The 13954-nt window shown below is 39.4% G+C and overlaps 1 protein-coding gene across 1 annotated transcript; it reads right to left on the reverse strand.

Annotated features, from left to right (window-relative positions):
- Window positions 1-827: 827 nt before the first annotated feature.
- Window positions 828-11156, reverse strand: ptar1 (protein prenyltransferase alpha subunit repeat containing 1). Its single transcript, XM_018668765.2, has 7 exons — window positions 11057-11156; window positions 9999-10168; window positions 9349-9415; window positions 8431-8535; window positions 6963-7212; window positions 5846-6201; window positions 828-3790 (listed from the first exon to the last, which is right to left on the reverse strand). Exons 1-7 carry the CDS (start codon window positions 11140-11142, stop codon window positions 3406-3408), a joined length of 1419 nt encoding a protein of 472 aa, XP_018524281.1. The 5' UTR covers window positions 11143-11156; the 3' UTR covers window positions 828-3405.
- Window positions 11157-13954: the final 2798 nt, after the last annotated feature.

Consider the following 13954-nt stretch of genomic DNA (forward strand, 5'->3'; position numbering starts at 1 on the left):
TTGAAAAAATGGAGTGGCCAGCACAGTCTCCAGACTTAAACCCCATCAAGCTGGTTTGAAATGAACTGGACAGAAGAGTGAAGGCAAAGCAACCTACAACTGTCACATCTTGAATTTTTTAATTCTGTGATTACTTCACCATGGTCTATGTGTTGTTTGAAATCCTCCTCTACAGACAGGAACGTAAATACTAAACCAGTTTTATTTCAATGACATTTTTCTGTGTTATGCCTAAAAACATTCAAATGTTAAGTCCAGCTCTCAAAATCCAATATGTGCAATATGAGTAACCACAAACTCCTAACGTTCCCAGAGATTGTCTGAGGACATGATCTCGTGGTAGCTGCAATCGTGGTTGTTAACAAGACTGATCCCTTGAGTTTTAGCCAAATCAGCCTCAGTATCTGCTGAAGAATTTTGCCATGTAGCTGCAGCCACCGTGAAAATGATTCAGTAGCATTTTGTTATACATACAAGATGACAAAATGCAAACTGAAGTGTCAAACCTTCAGCAGTAAAAGCTAAAGTCAGCTTGATTTTCACAGTTGAAGATTTTAAGCGTTTTGAAACAGTGGGTCGATGTTATACTGTGTATACAGGACAGAATAAAATATCTCACACACAGAAGTGACCTGCAGGAAGAGAGGCTGGAAATTCATCAGTCAGCAACAGAAAGACATAGCTGCTACAAAAAGTGTTTGCAAGTGTGTGATATCTGCGAGCACGCACAGCTTAAAAATGAAAACATATGGAAATATGTTTTTATTTATAAGTCATCAAGTGATCCTGGCAGCAGACTCAAAATAAACAACAGGTGAAAAAAACCCTTTATTCCAGATGAGCTTTATTTTTTTGGTAAGCAGATGACAAAACACTGAAAGTGAAGTTAAAATACTTTAAATAAATAGAGAATCGTGAGATGCTGGGGATTATTCATTAAGGACATACTCTCCACTGAGGTCAACTGAAGAATAAATTAGAAAAAACATAAGCTACATTATTCCTTTTAAAAGCTTGTTGAACCGTTAAAAAAACATTGTTCTGCATAGATAGACTTGTATTCAAAGTTTGTGTTCTAGGTTTGCAAGGATGTTAAAATACCCCCACCATACAGTTATGATATGCACCCATTCTTGATGAACAAACTTAAACAAATTCATGGCTCATAAATACTAGTTTCAAGATTATCTATGATCATGTACACAGTGATTTGAGGTGATAACATATCATAGAGAGGATAAGTAGAACATGGTAAGGGTAACATGGAAGCACATGGTGACCGTGTAATGGGGAGCTAGGCTATTTTGTCTCACCAGTCTGTGCACAGTGAGGCAACTGAGACCAAATGCAGCATTTCTTTTCTCCTCCAACCTGCCATTTTAAGCATCAAATCAAACCTCTATTCACAGATGTGATGTTACCCAAACTGCATCAAGGGTCCACTGGGATGCCACTGCGACACTGATGAGGCAACATCATGTATTTGTTCACTTGTGTACTGATATTGTCATTGATGGAGAAAAACAACAACCCAAAACAAAAAGATGGATCCTACTCAAACTGCAGCCAATTTTATTTCCTAGGCAACTATCTGGAATACAGGTGAGTTCAGATTTGTTAGATACAGATTTAAGAATACCATTCTTCTTCTCTCAGTATATATATGACATTATGTAAAGGGAGGAGCTATCATTCTCACCAACATTACTGAACAGATCAGCTGTGCAGATACGGCATTTTACTTTTAAAGGAGTGTTACAAATAATTCCTAAACACAAAGAAATAATGGAGATTTTGACCTTTTTGATGTTACTTCTATTTTCTAAAAACATAATGACATGAAGCAGCTTGGCCTAAGTTAACTAACCTGGTGCAAAATAATAAGATTTCAAAAATAGTTGTTTTGTTGTCATTTAACAACAATTCCCCACAGAACATTTCACCTGTTGCACACTACACACCTGTAACAGATGAAGTAGTTGTAATAACAGCAGCATGTAGCACCAGTGAATGCTGGGGAACTCCCTAACACTCCTTCAAAGTCAAACATCAGTACCACTAAAATGGTAAAGCTAACATTTCTCTGCTTGTTTAGTGCTTCAGGTTGGCAGAAAGTAAGACTTGAGAGTTAGTTCAGACTAATCTTCACACTGAAAACTCTTTTAGCTAGTGACTTTCTTTTTGGCTTTCTGTTGCAAGCTACTGTAATAGCACATAGCTACATAGTTCAGATTTACTGACTCTATTCACCAGGAAACAGACATGAACTAGGAGCAGCAACCAAGGATCAGCAGAAGAAGAAGAGGAGCAAGGGAAAATGACAGCTAATAAATGTTACTGCCTTCAGAATGGAAACCTAAGGAGCCTCAAAGAAAAACAGGAGTCTGGCTGTGCTTAAAATCTACAATTGCAGTAAGTGAGGGCTGACTGAATTTCAACACATTTATCTAAAGGAGACAAACAAAGTATTCCAGTTCCACCAGAATGACATTTTATAATAACCACTCTCATACCATTCTACTACACAGGTTTAATTAACCCCAAAAAGGGCCAATACGTCAAATAAAAAAATTAGGCATAACTAACAATACACTGTGTGAAATAAACTAAGTGATTAAAACTCATGAAAGTCTTTCCCCTATTATCCCCATATAATTCAAATATATGTAATCTATCCCACTCAACACTTTTTGTGATGGAGCTGTTACCACCACTACCCACCCCCTCAGCTTTCAGCTAATCACTTGAGAAAACAAACCTTTGTAAAGGGTCATTTTGAAATAAAAATGACCTCCAATAAAATGGTTACCCTGAAAAAAGAAATGATGAGGTAAATAATAATCAATTTACTTTTAATTATTTATTAAATTATGGTACAATCTATTGGATCACGTAAATTGTATTCTATTTATTATTTCAGAATTTCTTGTATAATATTGGTTATTCTGGCATTCCATGCAATCAGGTCCAACAAGAGTGATTTGTAGTGAGTCAGACTGAGTGCAAATTCTGTTCTGCTCTCAACCTCTGCAAAGATATTGTTCCTCCTCCTGGCAATAAAACAAGCAGTGGAAATTTGTCCTGAGGCATTGAGACACCTGAAATAAGACCAGAATCTACTGACAGACACACAACAAACCCATTGGCTCTATGTGTACAGATTTCCATTCTGAAGGAGTACTGGCTCAGATGAAGCTTGAGAGAATCCAGATGTTTCTGAGGAAGAACATCTCATCCCCATCCTCTCCACTCACTGTCAGGAGGCTACAGCAGTACCTCGGCTGCCCAGTGACTGCTCTCTAAACTCATTACTGCATTTGAAGTACTATTAGTTACTGTCAGTACAGTACTAAAGGCAACTTCAGTGTTAAGAAAGGATGGGGCTAACTGTTCTCTCTTTCTCTCTCAAGGCTGCGGACCCATGACAGTATCTAACCACTTCTTGTATGCCAAAGCGAAGCGTCTCTGCTCAGGGTTAGAGCACCTGTCCAGAATACTGCTTACAAAGCTGTGCTCGCAGGGCAGGCCAGGGGGGGCAGGCAGCAAGACGCCTCTCTTCAGTCGCTTGCTGTCACGCGGGTCTGGCAAGGGTGCCCTGTCTATCTCCATAGGTTCACTAGCATGCCTCTGTCCGTTCACACTCTCGCCCCGGCCTGCACAGCTTTGAGCCCCGACCTCTGTCAGGCCTGGGTCGCTGTTGTTAAGGTGGACAGACTCACTGCTTCCATTGTTACTGCAGCGGTGCTGGTGTTCCCTCCTCCACTGGTGCCACAAGTAAAAGACATGCCGCCTGGAGGGGGTGGAAACATATATCCAACATCTCATTATTGAAATGTACTGCACAAATACACTATATGGCCCTAAGTATAGTACGTAGGTACATGGTCCACATACTATCACATACTTTTGGTCTGAGGTTGTTTTTCATTGATTGGGCTAAACTTCCAGAGTCTCCAAATGACATGTTCAACATTCACATGTAGTGCACTTTTGGCCATATAGTGTCTGATAAAGCTGAGCCTTTTATGCCAGTAGCATCCATATTACCAGTTTTCCTAGGGAGATAAAGTTTCATATTATCACAGCACTCCATTTAATCTGATTAAAGAGGTTGAGTGAAAGGACTTGCATCTCCTCACAAGTCACCTGTCTTGTGACCATTAACCTTTTTTTGCCTGTCATGAAGGACAAAGCATACAGTAAATTAACACTAACAGCCCCTGGCTGTCCCAGAGAGCCCAGAATATTGAGGTGAAACTTGATGTGAAACTGTTGATAGCTACTGTCACACTTAGGGCATTCAAACTTTAACCGCAAAGGGTCAAAATTTAATGTGTCCATTTTTTACAGTGGAATATGCAAACTACTGGCTCTAGGTTGCGCTTTTAGACAGGATGTAATTCAGACAGAACATGCAGGAAGTTTCAGAGTACTTTCTTTGGTGGAAAACATTTTCAGATCTTTTGCTTGAGTAAAAGTCACAAAAGAGCAACTCAGAAACATTCCATTACAAGTAAAAGTCCTGCATTCAAAATTTTACTTCAGTAAAAGGTCAGATGTATTATCAACTAAATGAACCCGAAAATAGTATTACCTTATAGATTTGATTATTTGATGTCTATTATTTAGTCATTAATGTGCAAGTGGAATTGTACTGTTGTCGCTGGTTGAGGTAGAGCTGATATTATTTATTTTATGTAGTGCTGTTGTGGCTGCTTAGTCAATAACACTATGGAGACCATAACCTCATAAGGACTGTCTATAGCGGTCTCCAGTGTCTGTCTATAATCAAGTCCTATCCTATCCTTCCTAATCAGATTGTCAATGGTTCAACCCCTGGCTCCTCCAGTCTGCATGTCGAACTATCCATGGGCAAGATACTGAACCCCAGATTACCTCCGATGTAGCATCAGAGTGTAAATGTGTGTTTATGTGTTAGAAGGCACTTTGTATGTATAAAACAAGTGCTGTATTCATGTGTGTGTGTGAATGGGTGAAGGTGACCTGTGAAGTGCTTTGAGTGGTTGACATGACTAGAAAAGCGCTATATGTGCAGTTCATTTACCATTTCTATCAATCCTTATTTTCTTGAAATAACTGGAAAAAACATGTTTGTGCTGTGAGTATTTCAATGTGTTTAAATCTAAATAAACTAGATTTCCTATCATATTTGAAACAGGGTTAATTTGAAACCACAAACTGGTCTGAACTGAAAACAGGAGGGAATATTCTTACTCCACTGGTGGATCTTTACATTAATTACAGAAAGGTTTTTTAGGAATCAATTATACACAAAATGAATTGACAGAAGAGATTTTCTTTTGCAGTCAACAATACATTGCATTTTAGAAGCTGATTATTTCCATTATGTGACAAATCTTAATTTGTTAAGTGATGATTATAGTTGCCAGACAATGGACTGGATCAAATATAGAAAATAGCAAAAACAAAAATACTCAATACAAGTAAGAATTAAGAATTGTCCTTATAGACAGCACTTGAGTAAATATACTTCGTCACATTCCACCACTGCTTTTGGCAGAAGCAAACAATGCAAACTTAGAAAACTAATATCCCACAACCCCTTACAACACCAGTGATGAAGAGTGACAAACATACACCTCTTGGCAGCAGGGGATGCTTTTTAAGGCTTCATGGTCTGCATTAACGTAATTACTGAAATTAACAGCACACTGAACATTCATTCAAGTTTAAGAGTGGTGCTGTACTATGCCTTGGTTTCACCTATTTATGATATTCACTATTCATGTGCAAACTATAGTCTCATAGTAAGTCACTGCAAAATGACAAATGCCTTGAGTTATGTTCACCTCTATGGCCTCACCTGTGACTCCAAAGTGTCTCATGTCCAGGGAAGGACTGGATCAGGTCTGAGCACAGCTCCATCTCCTGGTGGAAGAGGTGAAGGACTGTGGTGAGGCTGAGCTGCCTCTCATCCTCACCTGCTGCCTCTGCTCCTGACAGCTCCCCGTTAGCTTGGGTGTCGCTGTGATGGTGGGGATTAACGCTTGGGACTGTGCTGGACTGGTGCTGGGGGGAACAGGTGGTGGTGGAAGCTGGAGTCTGGGAGAGCTCAGTGATCAGCTCCTTGAGCAGGAACTGGCGGTAGTGGAAGCCACTGTGGTCAGATACATGCATGGACACCCATAGGCGCATAGAGGACAGTTCATCATGGAAAACCTGTCCAGACACATGGCAGTGAGCACAAATGTTCATTGTAATAACATTATTATTATTATTAATAAGATTAAGGAAATATAACACGTATTAGGGAGATTAGGTTGTCATGTTGTCAATTTAGCCATCAGGTGATCCTAATAAAATGTCCCACTTATTATACTGCCTTGAATAATTGATGCACAAAATATGCTGACAGATTCTAGGACTGTAATATAATTTATTTTTACCACTCAACAACTTGAGATCCCACTTTTGACACTGGCACATGGTCACACAAGCTGTAAGCATTATCTACAGTAATGTACCTCAACTTCTATGGCATACTGCAAGTTGTATTTATGTTGCATTTAAGTGGCAAAGAAGCTAGTGACAGTGGCTCTTCTTGCACTAAATTAACCACAGCATTAAACACCTCAAAGATGTTTGATTAACTGGTACTGAAGAGGACAGGCTCTCAGGGCTCAAGGAGGATGATCAGTGTTGGAGCTATACAACTGAGAATTTCAGGCATCTGCTAAGGACATCCCAGGGATAACTTGCTATACAGGTGTACAGACCATAGATTGTTAATAGTATTTTACTTAACTCTCTACCATTCAAACTGTACTTTGCCTGTGTACATATAATCTGTACATCCTGACTAGGGAGCATATTTCTTTATTGTATGAAAATGCACTTATATGACAATGAAGTAATTGAGCCCTTAAAAACAAGCAAATAAGATAAAAAATAATAATAAAAGCACTTCTTCCACGTCCTACCTTGAAATTGCCTTTGGCCATGTGCTGCACCACCCAGATGCGGTGGGACCAGGCATTGTAGTTGCTGGGATAGCGGCAGGCAGCATCAGAGCACACCTTCATCTCTTGGTGGAGTGTCCTGGCCAGATGGTCACTAAGTTGCTGGCTCCTCTCTCCATCAGCCTGCTCTGCTTCCCCCTGCTGCTGTTGCTGCTTCCTGCTGCGGCCCACAACAGAGAACTGACGCAGGATCTGCTGGAGCACCCAGCGCCTGCCGAGAGATGTCAGCTAATAAGTTATGTTACTCCATGAACCTGGCCTACAGTTACTGCTAAACCAAATAGACAAATAATGGATGAATAAAAGACTATTCATGTTGGTATCTTAAAGTCAAAGAGACTACTTTGTAGGGATGGGCATTTTAATTACTTTTTGAAGTCGATTAATCAACCAATTTAAGTTGATTACTCATGATGTCATAATTAACACTTGCCCTCCACTCAAACCAAAATAATATATTGTGATGTTGAGTCATGTTTTTTGCACTGTAGTGTACAGATGCACTAACTTTACCTCCCAAGCTCCACTCATCAAGAACACACCTCCACTCATCAAGAACACACCTCAGACTAGTTCTCAGCAGTGTGTCTGTCTCATCTGTGCTGAGAGTCTAAAGCACAGAACCCGAAATGTTCCAGTCACCGTCCATGTAACAGTGACTAAAAAATCCAACATGAGAGCTGTCCATGCATCAGTTGTTATTGCTACTTTCTTGGCTTCCATCAGATTCTTTTTCAGAGCTGTAGCTGCATATCGTCTGAAATCATTTAAGTCACCAAAACTATTTGTTTGTTCCTGTCATTAGCTGTCACATGAGCGTTGTTTCAAGTCACGTCACTCTCATTTTATATAACGTTATAACTCTAATCGTAAACCAGATTAGGATTTTAGTCATCAGACATCTGGATCTTCAGTAATCAGAGAAATGAGCTGAGCAAACAGCCACTCTCAATGTCCCGTGTCCATGTCACGGAGAAACATAGATTTTTTTTATATGAAACTGCTTAATTCAATGAGGCCTTGGCAGATAATTCAACTAGCAGTAAAAACCTCCTGAACAATGAACACTTAAGGAATCCTAACCTAAAAAGAAGCTGCAAAACAACGTGAGCTAAAGTTAGCGGCTGCTTGGTTAACAGCCCACACTCAGCAGAAACAGAACCATAAACATTAGTTCCGCATCTTTCCTCCCACCTCCACCCAATTCAGAATTTGTCAAATAAAAATTAGTCGATTCTTAAAAACAGATGCTGACTATGTTTGCAGTGTCGATTAACTGACTCATTGATTATTCATGCACATCCCTAGTACCTTGTATTCTACATTACGAAGTGACACTGACTATCACAGGTGGCAAACAAACAATATAAATAAATAAGTAAAATAAAAAGACAGAAAGAGAACAGGGTAACCCGCAGCTAAGTGTTACCGGTGTATCCACGTCTCTGGGCTCTTGGGGAATTTGGTGAGGGCCAGCTTGCCCAGGTAGAGATCCTTCTCTGGGTTAAGAACTCCGCACTGCAGCAGCTCCTTCCTACAACAACAATCAGCCATACATTAGGCCACTTTCACATGGACATAAATCCTTTTTAACAGAGCAGCAGTGTTTGTGGGGGCATGTTTTACAAACAGTGGTTTGTAATACCCACAGACAGGATTTAACAACTCTGGAAAGTTGTCATGGTGGCAGAGGTTTTATCTTTCGTCACAACATGCTCAAAGTCGACAGTAAAAATACAGCATTACAAAGTAATCCACCAAGAATGTGTTATTGGCCAACACAGCACCTTGTCGGATGTTCAGCCAAAATTGAACCAGATCTAATGCATTTCTTCACAAAGAGTGAATGTTGGTGTGAATGTGGCCTTACAACAGACCAACAGAGTATAGCCTTTGTCCATAGGGACAGGTTACATCCACAGCAGCTCTGGTTAAATTTAACAAAAGTAGTTAAATTTCGTTTGTACTGTATTCTGCAACTAAGCAACCAAATGCAGAGTGGACAATTCACCTCCTATTTACACTGGCACATTCTATGTGAATAGTCATGGGATATACGTTTTAAGCATGTTAGTATGGTTGGAGATGATTTCTGATACAACGCTAAAATGCTCAACTGGATGGAGATCAATTAAAAAACTGTTTTACAATGAAAATGTATTAGTGTGGGTGCGGCCTCAGTATAGCATTCTTAAGCCGCTGTGATGTGTTGAGCTGAGCTCAGCATTGAGTATTTTGTCTTCTTTTATGTTAAGATTTTGTGCACTTTCAAGGGCATAGACAATGCTGACATTCATAAGAACAAGTAGTTCTGTAGTTGTGTTGTCGCTGGCTGGTGTATCTGTACCTGACATTCCATGCAGTGGTGAAGTCCGGGTTAAGCAGCAATAATGTGCAGGTGATATCCACTAAAGCTGAGGGACACACAAACATGAACTGTTAGCTTCTTAATTTTAAGCAAAACCATATTTGTAAACAAAACTTGGTTATTTGCTACTCTCAGGACCTAATTCATTAATCTGTCCCCCATTCAGTTAACTAATAGAGGAAAAATGTGGCTAGGTCTGTCAGTATCTAATTAATCAAATTAAAGAGTAGAGGTCAGTCAATGTCAGCTAGTTACAGCCATTGATAACGATGATCAAAGTTAAATTTAATAAATACAAAATTTAAATAAAACTTGATTTCATCTTGGCTGAAGGACTTGGCCTGATAAACACAAAGAAAAAAAAAGTGTATGCACTTCAAATCAGCTGCATGAAAACGTGCCTTTTCCAGTCCCTGCATATATATATCCAGCATATCACTCATGCTGCAGCTGTGGGGCTAAAGAAGGAAATAAAACTGGTTCCAATACTCTTTGTGCAGACATGTTCTAGTCTAGAATCAGACAAGACATACATGTCATAATTAATACACTATCTCTGAATAAAACTCTTTCAACTCTAAACTCTAGAAATTATTTAGTTGAGGCAGGTGTTGAGTGAGTTCAGGTACCTTCCCTGTCCAGCCAGTGTTTGCGCTGGCGGTAGAGCAGCAGCTTATTGTGGACATATGGCAGCAGAAACTTGACACACCAGCTCTCAACACCCAGCTTGTTCTCCACCAACACAATGGGACTGCGGTTATAGCGGGCCTCTGGACATGGGATCACACCAATCTCATCACTGGAAGAGAAGACAGAGAGAATGAGGGCTGAGGGTAGTTTTCACCTGCTGGAACATGGAAGAATCTCTGTCAACACATCATGTAGTTTCCTTGGGAGATCAAGTCACAAAACTTGTGGCTTCTTTGGCTAAAACTTATATTGTTCTTAAGGTCCTTTGTTCTCCAAAGCTTTAAATGGGCTCTTAAAGACCAATGTTTTGATCAACAACCAAAGGTCTCACCATGTTTCTCTCAAGGTTGTTATCCTTGCCTAACATCAGTGCATGGCCATTTAAAGCCACTTATTAACAATGGCTTTCTCGCCCTGGTCTCCACAGATCATCCCTCACAGCTTACATTTCTGCTCCATTTGACATTTACATTACAAAGAGTAAATAACGTTAGTTTGTGAGAGCACGGAGCTGTCATTTGCTAAACCTGACAAACTGACGAAGCCTCATAACACGGGAGCATAGCAGCTACCAAAGTTCCAAATGAAAGGAAAGAAGAAGTGAATTCGTTATTTAATTACTTAAGCTGAACTTAAATGAGCTAACGATACTAGCAAATGCAGACTGTGGCAGAGTTTTGACAGTCGCCTTATCACGTCAAAGGGTTACCGATTTAACTACACAAAGTAACACAATATATATCGTTACTTAGCAAACAGGAAACAATTTCCTCGGTGGTCTTTCGAAGAAACATTTTATCTAGCTATTTAAAACAGAACAAGTAGCTCAGCTAGCTGACTAAACTGATAACTTTGTCTGAACCGCTCTGATTCCAGGTGATAGTCCAAGCCCACACAGTTGAATAGCTGGATCAAGCTGTTGTTTGGCTCGGAGGCTATTGGATGTGACAGCTACCGCTCCAGTCTGTCTGGTTTCCTCACAGTCAGCTACACTTACATGTTGGGATTTCTCTTGAAGGCATTAGTGATGTCTTTAACAACTCTCTGGACCAAGACGTCCACCTCCTCCTCCGACTCCGCCATTTTTAGAACACCGTGTGACGTCACACGGACCAAGAACTTTTTCCGGGTAAAAAAAACCCAACAGTATGGAAGCCCGGAGGGCCATAGACACATATCGATGGCCAAAGAGCAAAACCTCCTATCTGAAAAATGTACTTTTTTGAGAAAACTAAAAAAAACTTGCTATTTTCTTGTAGAATGCTTTTTGTTAAGGATAACCAATTCATAATACACTGTTTTTGGGCTATCTTACTATATTCTGTGTTATCAATACCAACTAAGTATTAGTGCCTTGCAAAGTGCAGATAGGAGGTTTTTCCTCAGTTTTTCCGTTTTTTTTTTTTTTTTTTTTTTGCCGTGGAGGCTCTTTAATGTAATGTTTTCGCCCAATGTCAGCTGAGATAGGCTCCAGCTCCCCCGCAACCCTTAACGGATAAGCGGTATAGATAATGAATGAATAAATTATTATTATTATTATTATTATTATTATTATTATTATTATTATTATTATTATTGTTGTTGTTGTTGTTGTTGTTGTTGTTATTATTAGTAGTAGTAGTAGTAGTAGCAGTAGCAGCAGCAGTAGTAGTAGTAGTATCGAATTTAAATCAAATTTAAATTTTTAACATAACCCTATCCGTACAGTGGCATTCGGCAACTGTTGTTCTTGTTCGTCCCTGCAATTGTGTTTGTTATGTTAAAATATGTTGTATGGTAGTTGTAGACTACCCTTTCCCCGTTCCCTCCATTTTAAACTAATGTTGGAAACGTTCCTTAGAGATCCTGCTCCACGTGGACATGACTACTCACATCATCTCCGCAGATTTGCTTGTAGCTAGTATAACTAAACTATATGGTGTTCCTTTTGAAATCTGAAAATCTTGCCAAAAGGCTATTTAAAATTATCTACAGAATTATGTCATTCATCATTTGCTCCGCATAATGCAACCTTGCAACCCTGTAAATCCAGCTTTGCAGTGTTCTCTGATGTGAAAATCCTTCATTCAAATGACTCACTCAAGACAAGTTGAAAATAAATCAGTACATGTGACACTGAGACAGAAGACTCCCTGATGTGATCTAACATTTTAAAGACATCTTGAAGAGATTAAGTGTTTTGTAAATGGAACAGCTTGACAGTCTCTCGTTGACTCCCCCACCTGAAACTCAGTAAAGCTTACAACTTCACTTTCAAACAACGTTACATAAGTGATGGAGAGCATCTGCGGAAAAAGTGTGTTATCCTGATGTGGGGGAACTACAGTGGGGGAGTCTGCAGTTTACTGGCCAGAAATTGTGAAACTTATTAATTCAACCTGCTTCCTTCTACTGTTGTAAGCAATGAAACGTGGTACAAAAATAGTTGATTGTCTTAAAGAGATTCTGGGAGTATTCTTTTCTGTGTTGAATGTTGGATTAATCAAGGAGAGGATTAGTGATGCAATCTACAAACATGGTGTTTTGTTACACACACATGGCCTCATCCACCAGTCTCTTTTTGTTATTCTGGTTAGTTATTGTTTTGTAATTTTTATTTGAACTTGCATGCCTATTTCAGCTTTGCTTCTAAGGTCCAGCTTGGTTTTTAAAGTGTTTTGCACTTGTGTCTAAGAATGAAGACCATATCTAATTCTAGTTCTCTGGTCCAGAGAAAACCTGTATGTCAATACTGACTACAATGTAAAACAGTGGTCCAGGGCGCACTAATGGCTGAATGGTTAGGGCGCATACCACATGGGCCTCAGTGCCCTGAGCAGCTGGATCCTGCTTTGACTCCTGATCCGGTCTGACCCTTGCTGCATGTCATTCACTCTCTCTCCCCGTTTCCTGTCTATCTTTTCTGTCCTATCTAATAAAGGCTAAAAGCCCAAAAACAATAATTACAAATAATAAAATAAAAATAAAAAACAGTGTCTATATTTATGGTCTCAAGAGGCCAAATCTTACAGAGTAACTCCTCTAAATCATCTAAAAGCATTATTACACTGACTTCAATAGGTTGAAAGGGTCAAGTTGCACTGCTGGCCCTGCTTTTACTTCCATCTAGTGGTTACCCAGTGCAATACAGCACTGATGGGCCAACACGGATTAAAGCAACACCATTACATGACTTTTTCTGAGCAATGGCAACAGCAGCTTCTGCAGCTGCAAGTGCTAAGTACAGCATGGTGACGCATTAAACTCTGTTGGGCTCTGTTGGGAAACAGTGTACCCATACAAGCTGATAGCTCATGTACAGAAAACAAAGCCTATGAATTGCTCAGGCAGCAAACACAAAATCATAATTTCAGTACAAACCAGAGGTGATGCAAGCGTAACCATAGCAAGAAGGAATTGGTCTGTTACCCAACATGTGAATATGTTCCACCACTTTTGGAAAAAGTTTGGGATCTGAATATTTGTCCTCCAGAAGACTCAGGACAGAAAACAGAGATAAGTATCCTTAAAAACAGACTAGCTTTTAACATATCAGAAAGATGGATGACCATCTCATAGGTCACATGGGGACAAAAGGCAAATGGAAGTAAACAAGCAAAAAAAAACTCAGAATGAGTATGAGTTCATTCTATCATAAAGATTCATCTTCGATTTATCTTTAACTGTTAAAATAATATAGAAAATAATATAAAAAGGACTGAAATTATCACTTTTTTCATATTACTACTCCCGCTGACTCACACACAATATTACTATGGCAATACTATTTACAGTTGTATTTTATCAGTTATTAGGGTTTCTGTAATTTCCAGTCATTTATTAATAGCACAAGAAACCATTTATTCCTTTGCTCAATTAACCACTTGTATTATGTTAAAGAAGAGTGAGATGTTCA

The sequence above is a fragment of the Lates calcarifer genome, linkage group LG13, assembly GCF_001640805.2.
Source record: "Lates calcarifer isolate ASB-BC8 linkage group LG13, TLL_Latcal_v3, whole genome shotgun sequence".
Taxonomy (NCBI): Eukaryota; Metazoa; Chordata; class Actinopteri; family Centropomidae; genus Lates; species Lates calcarifer.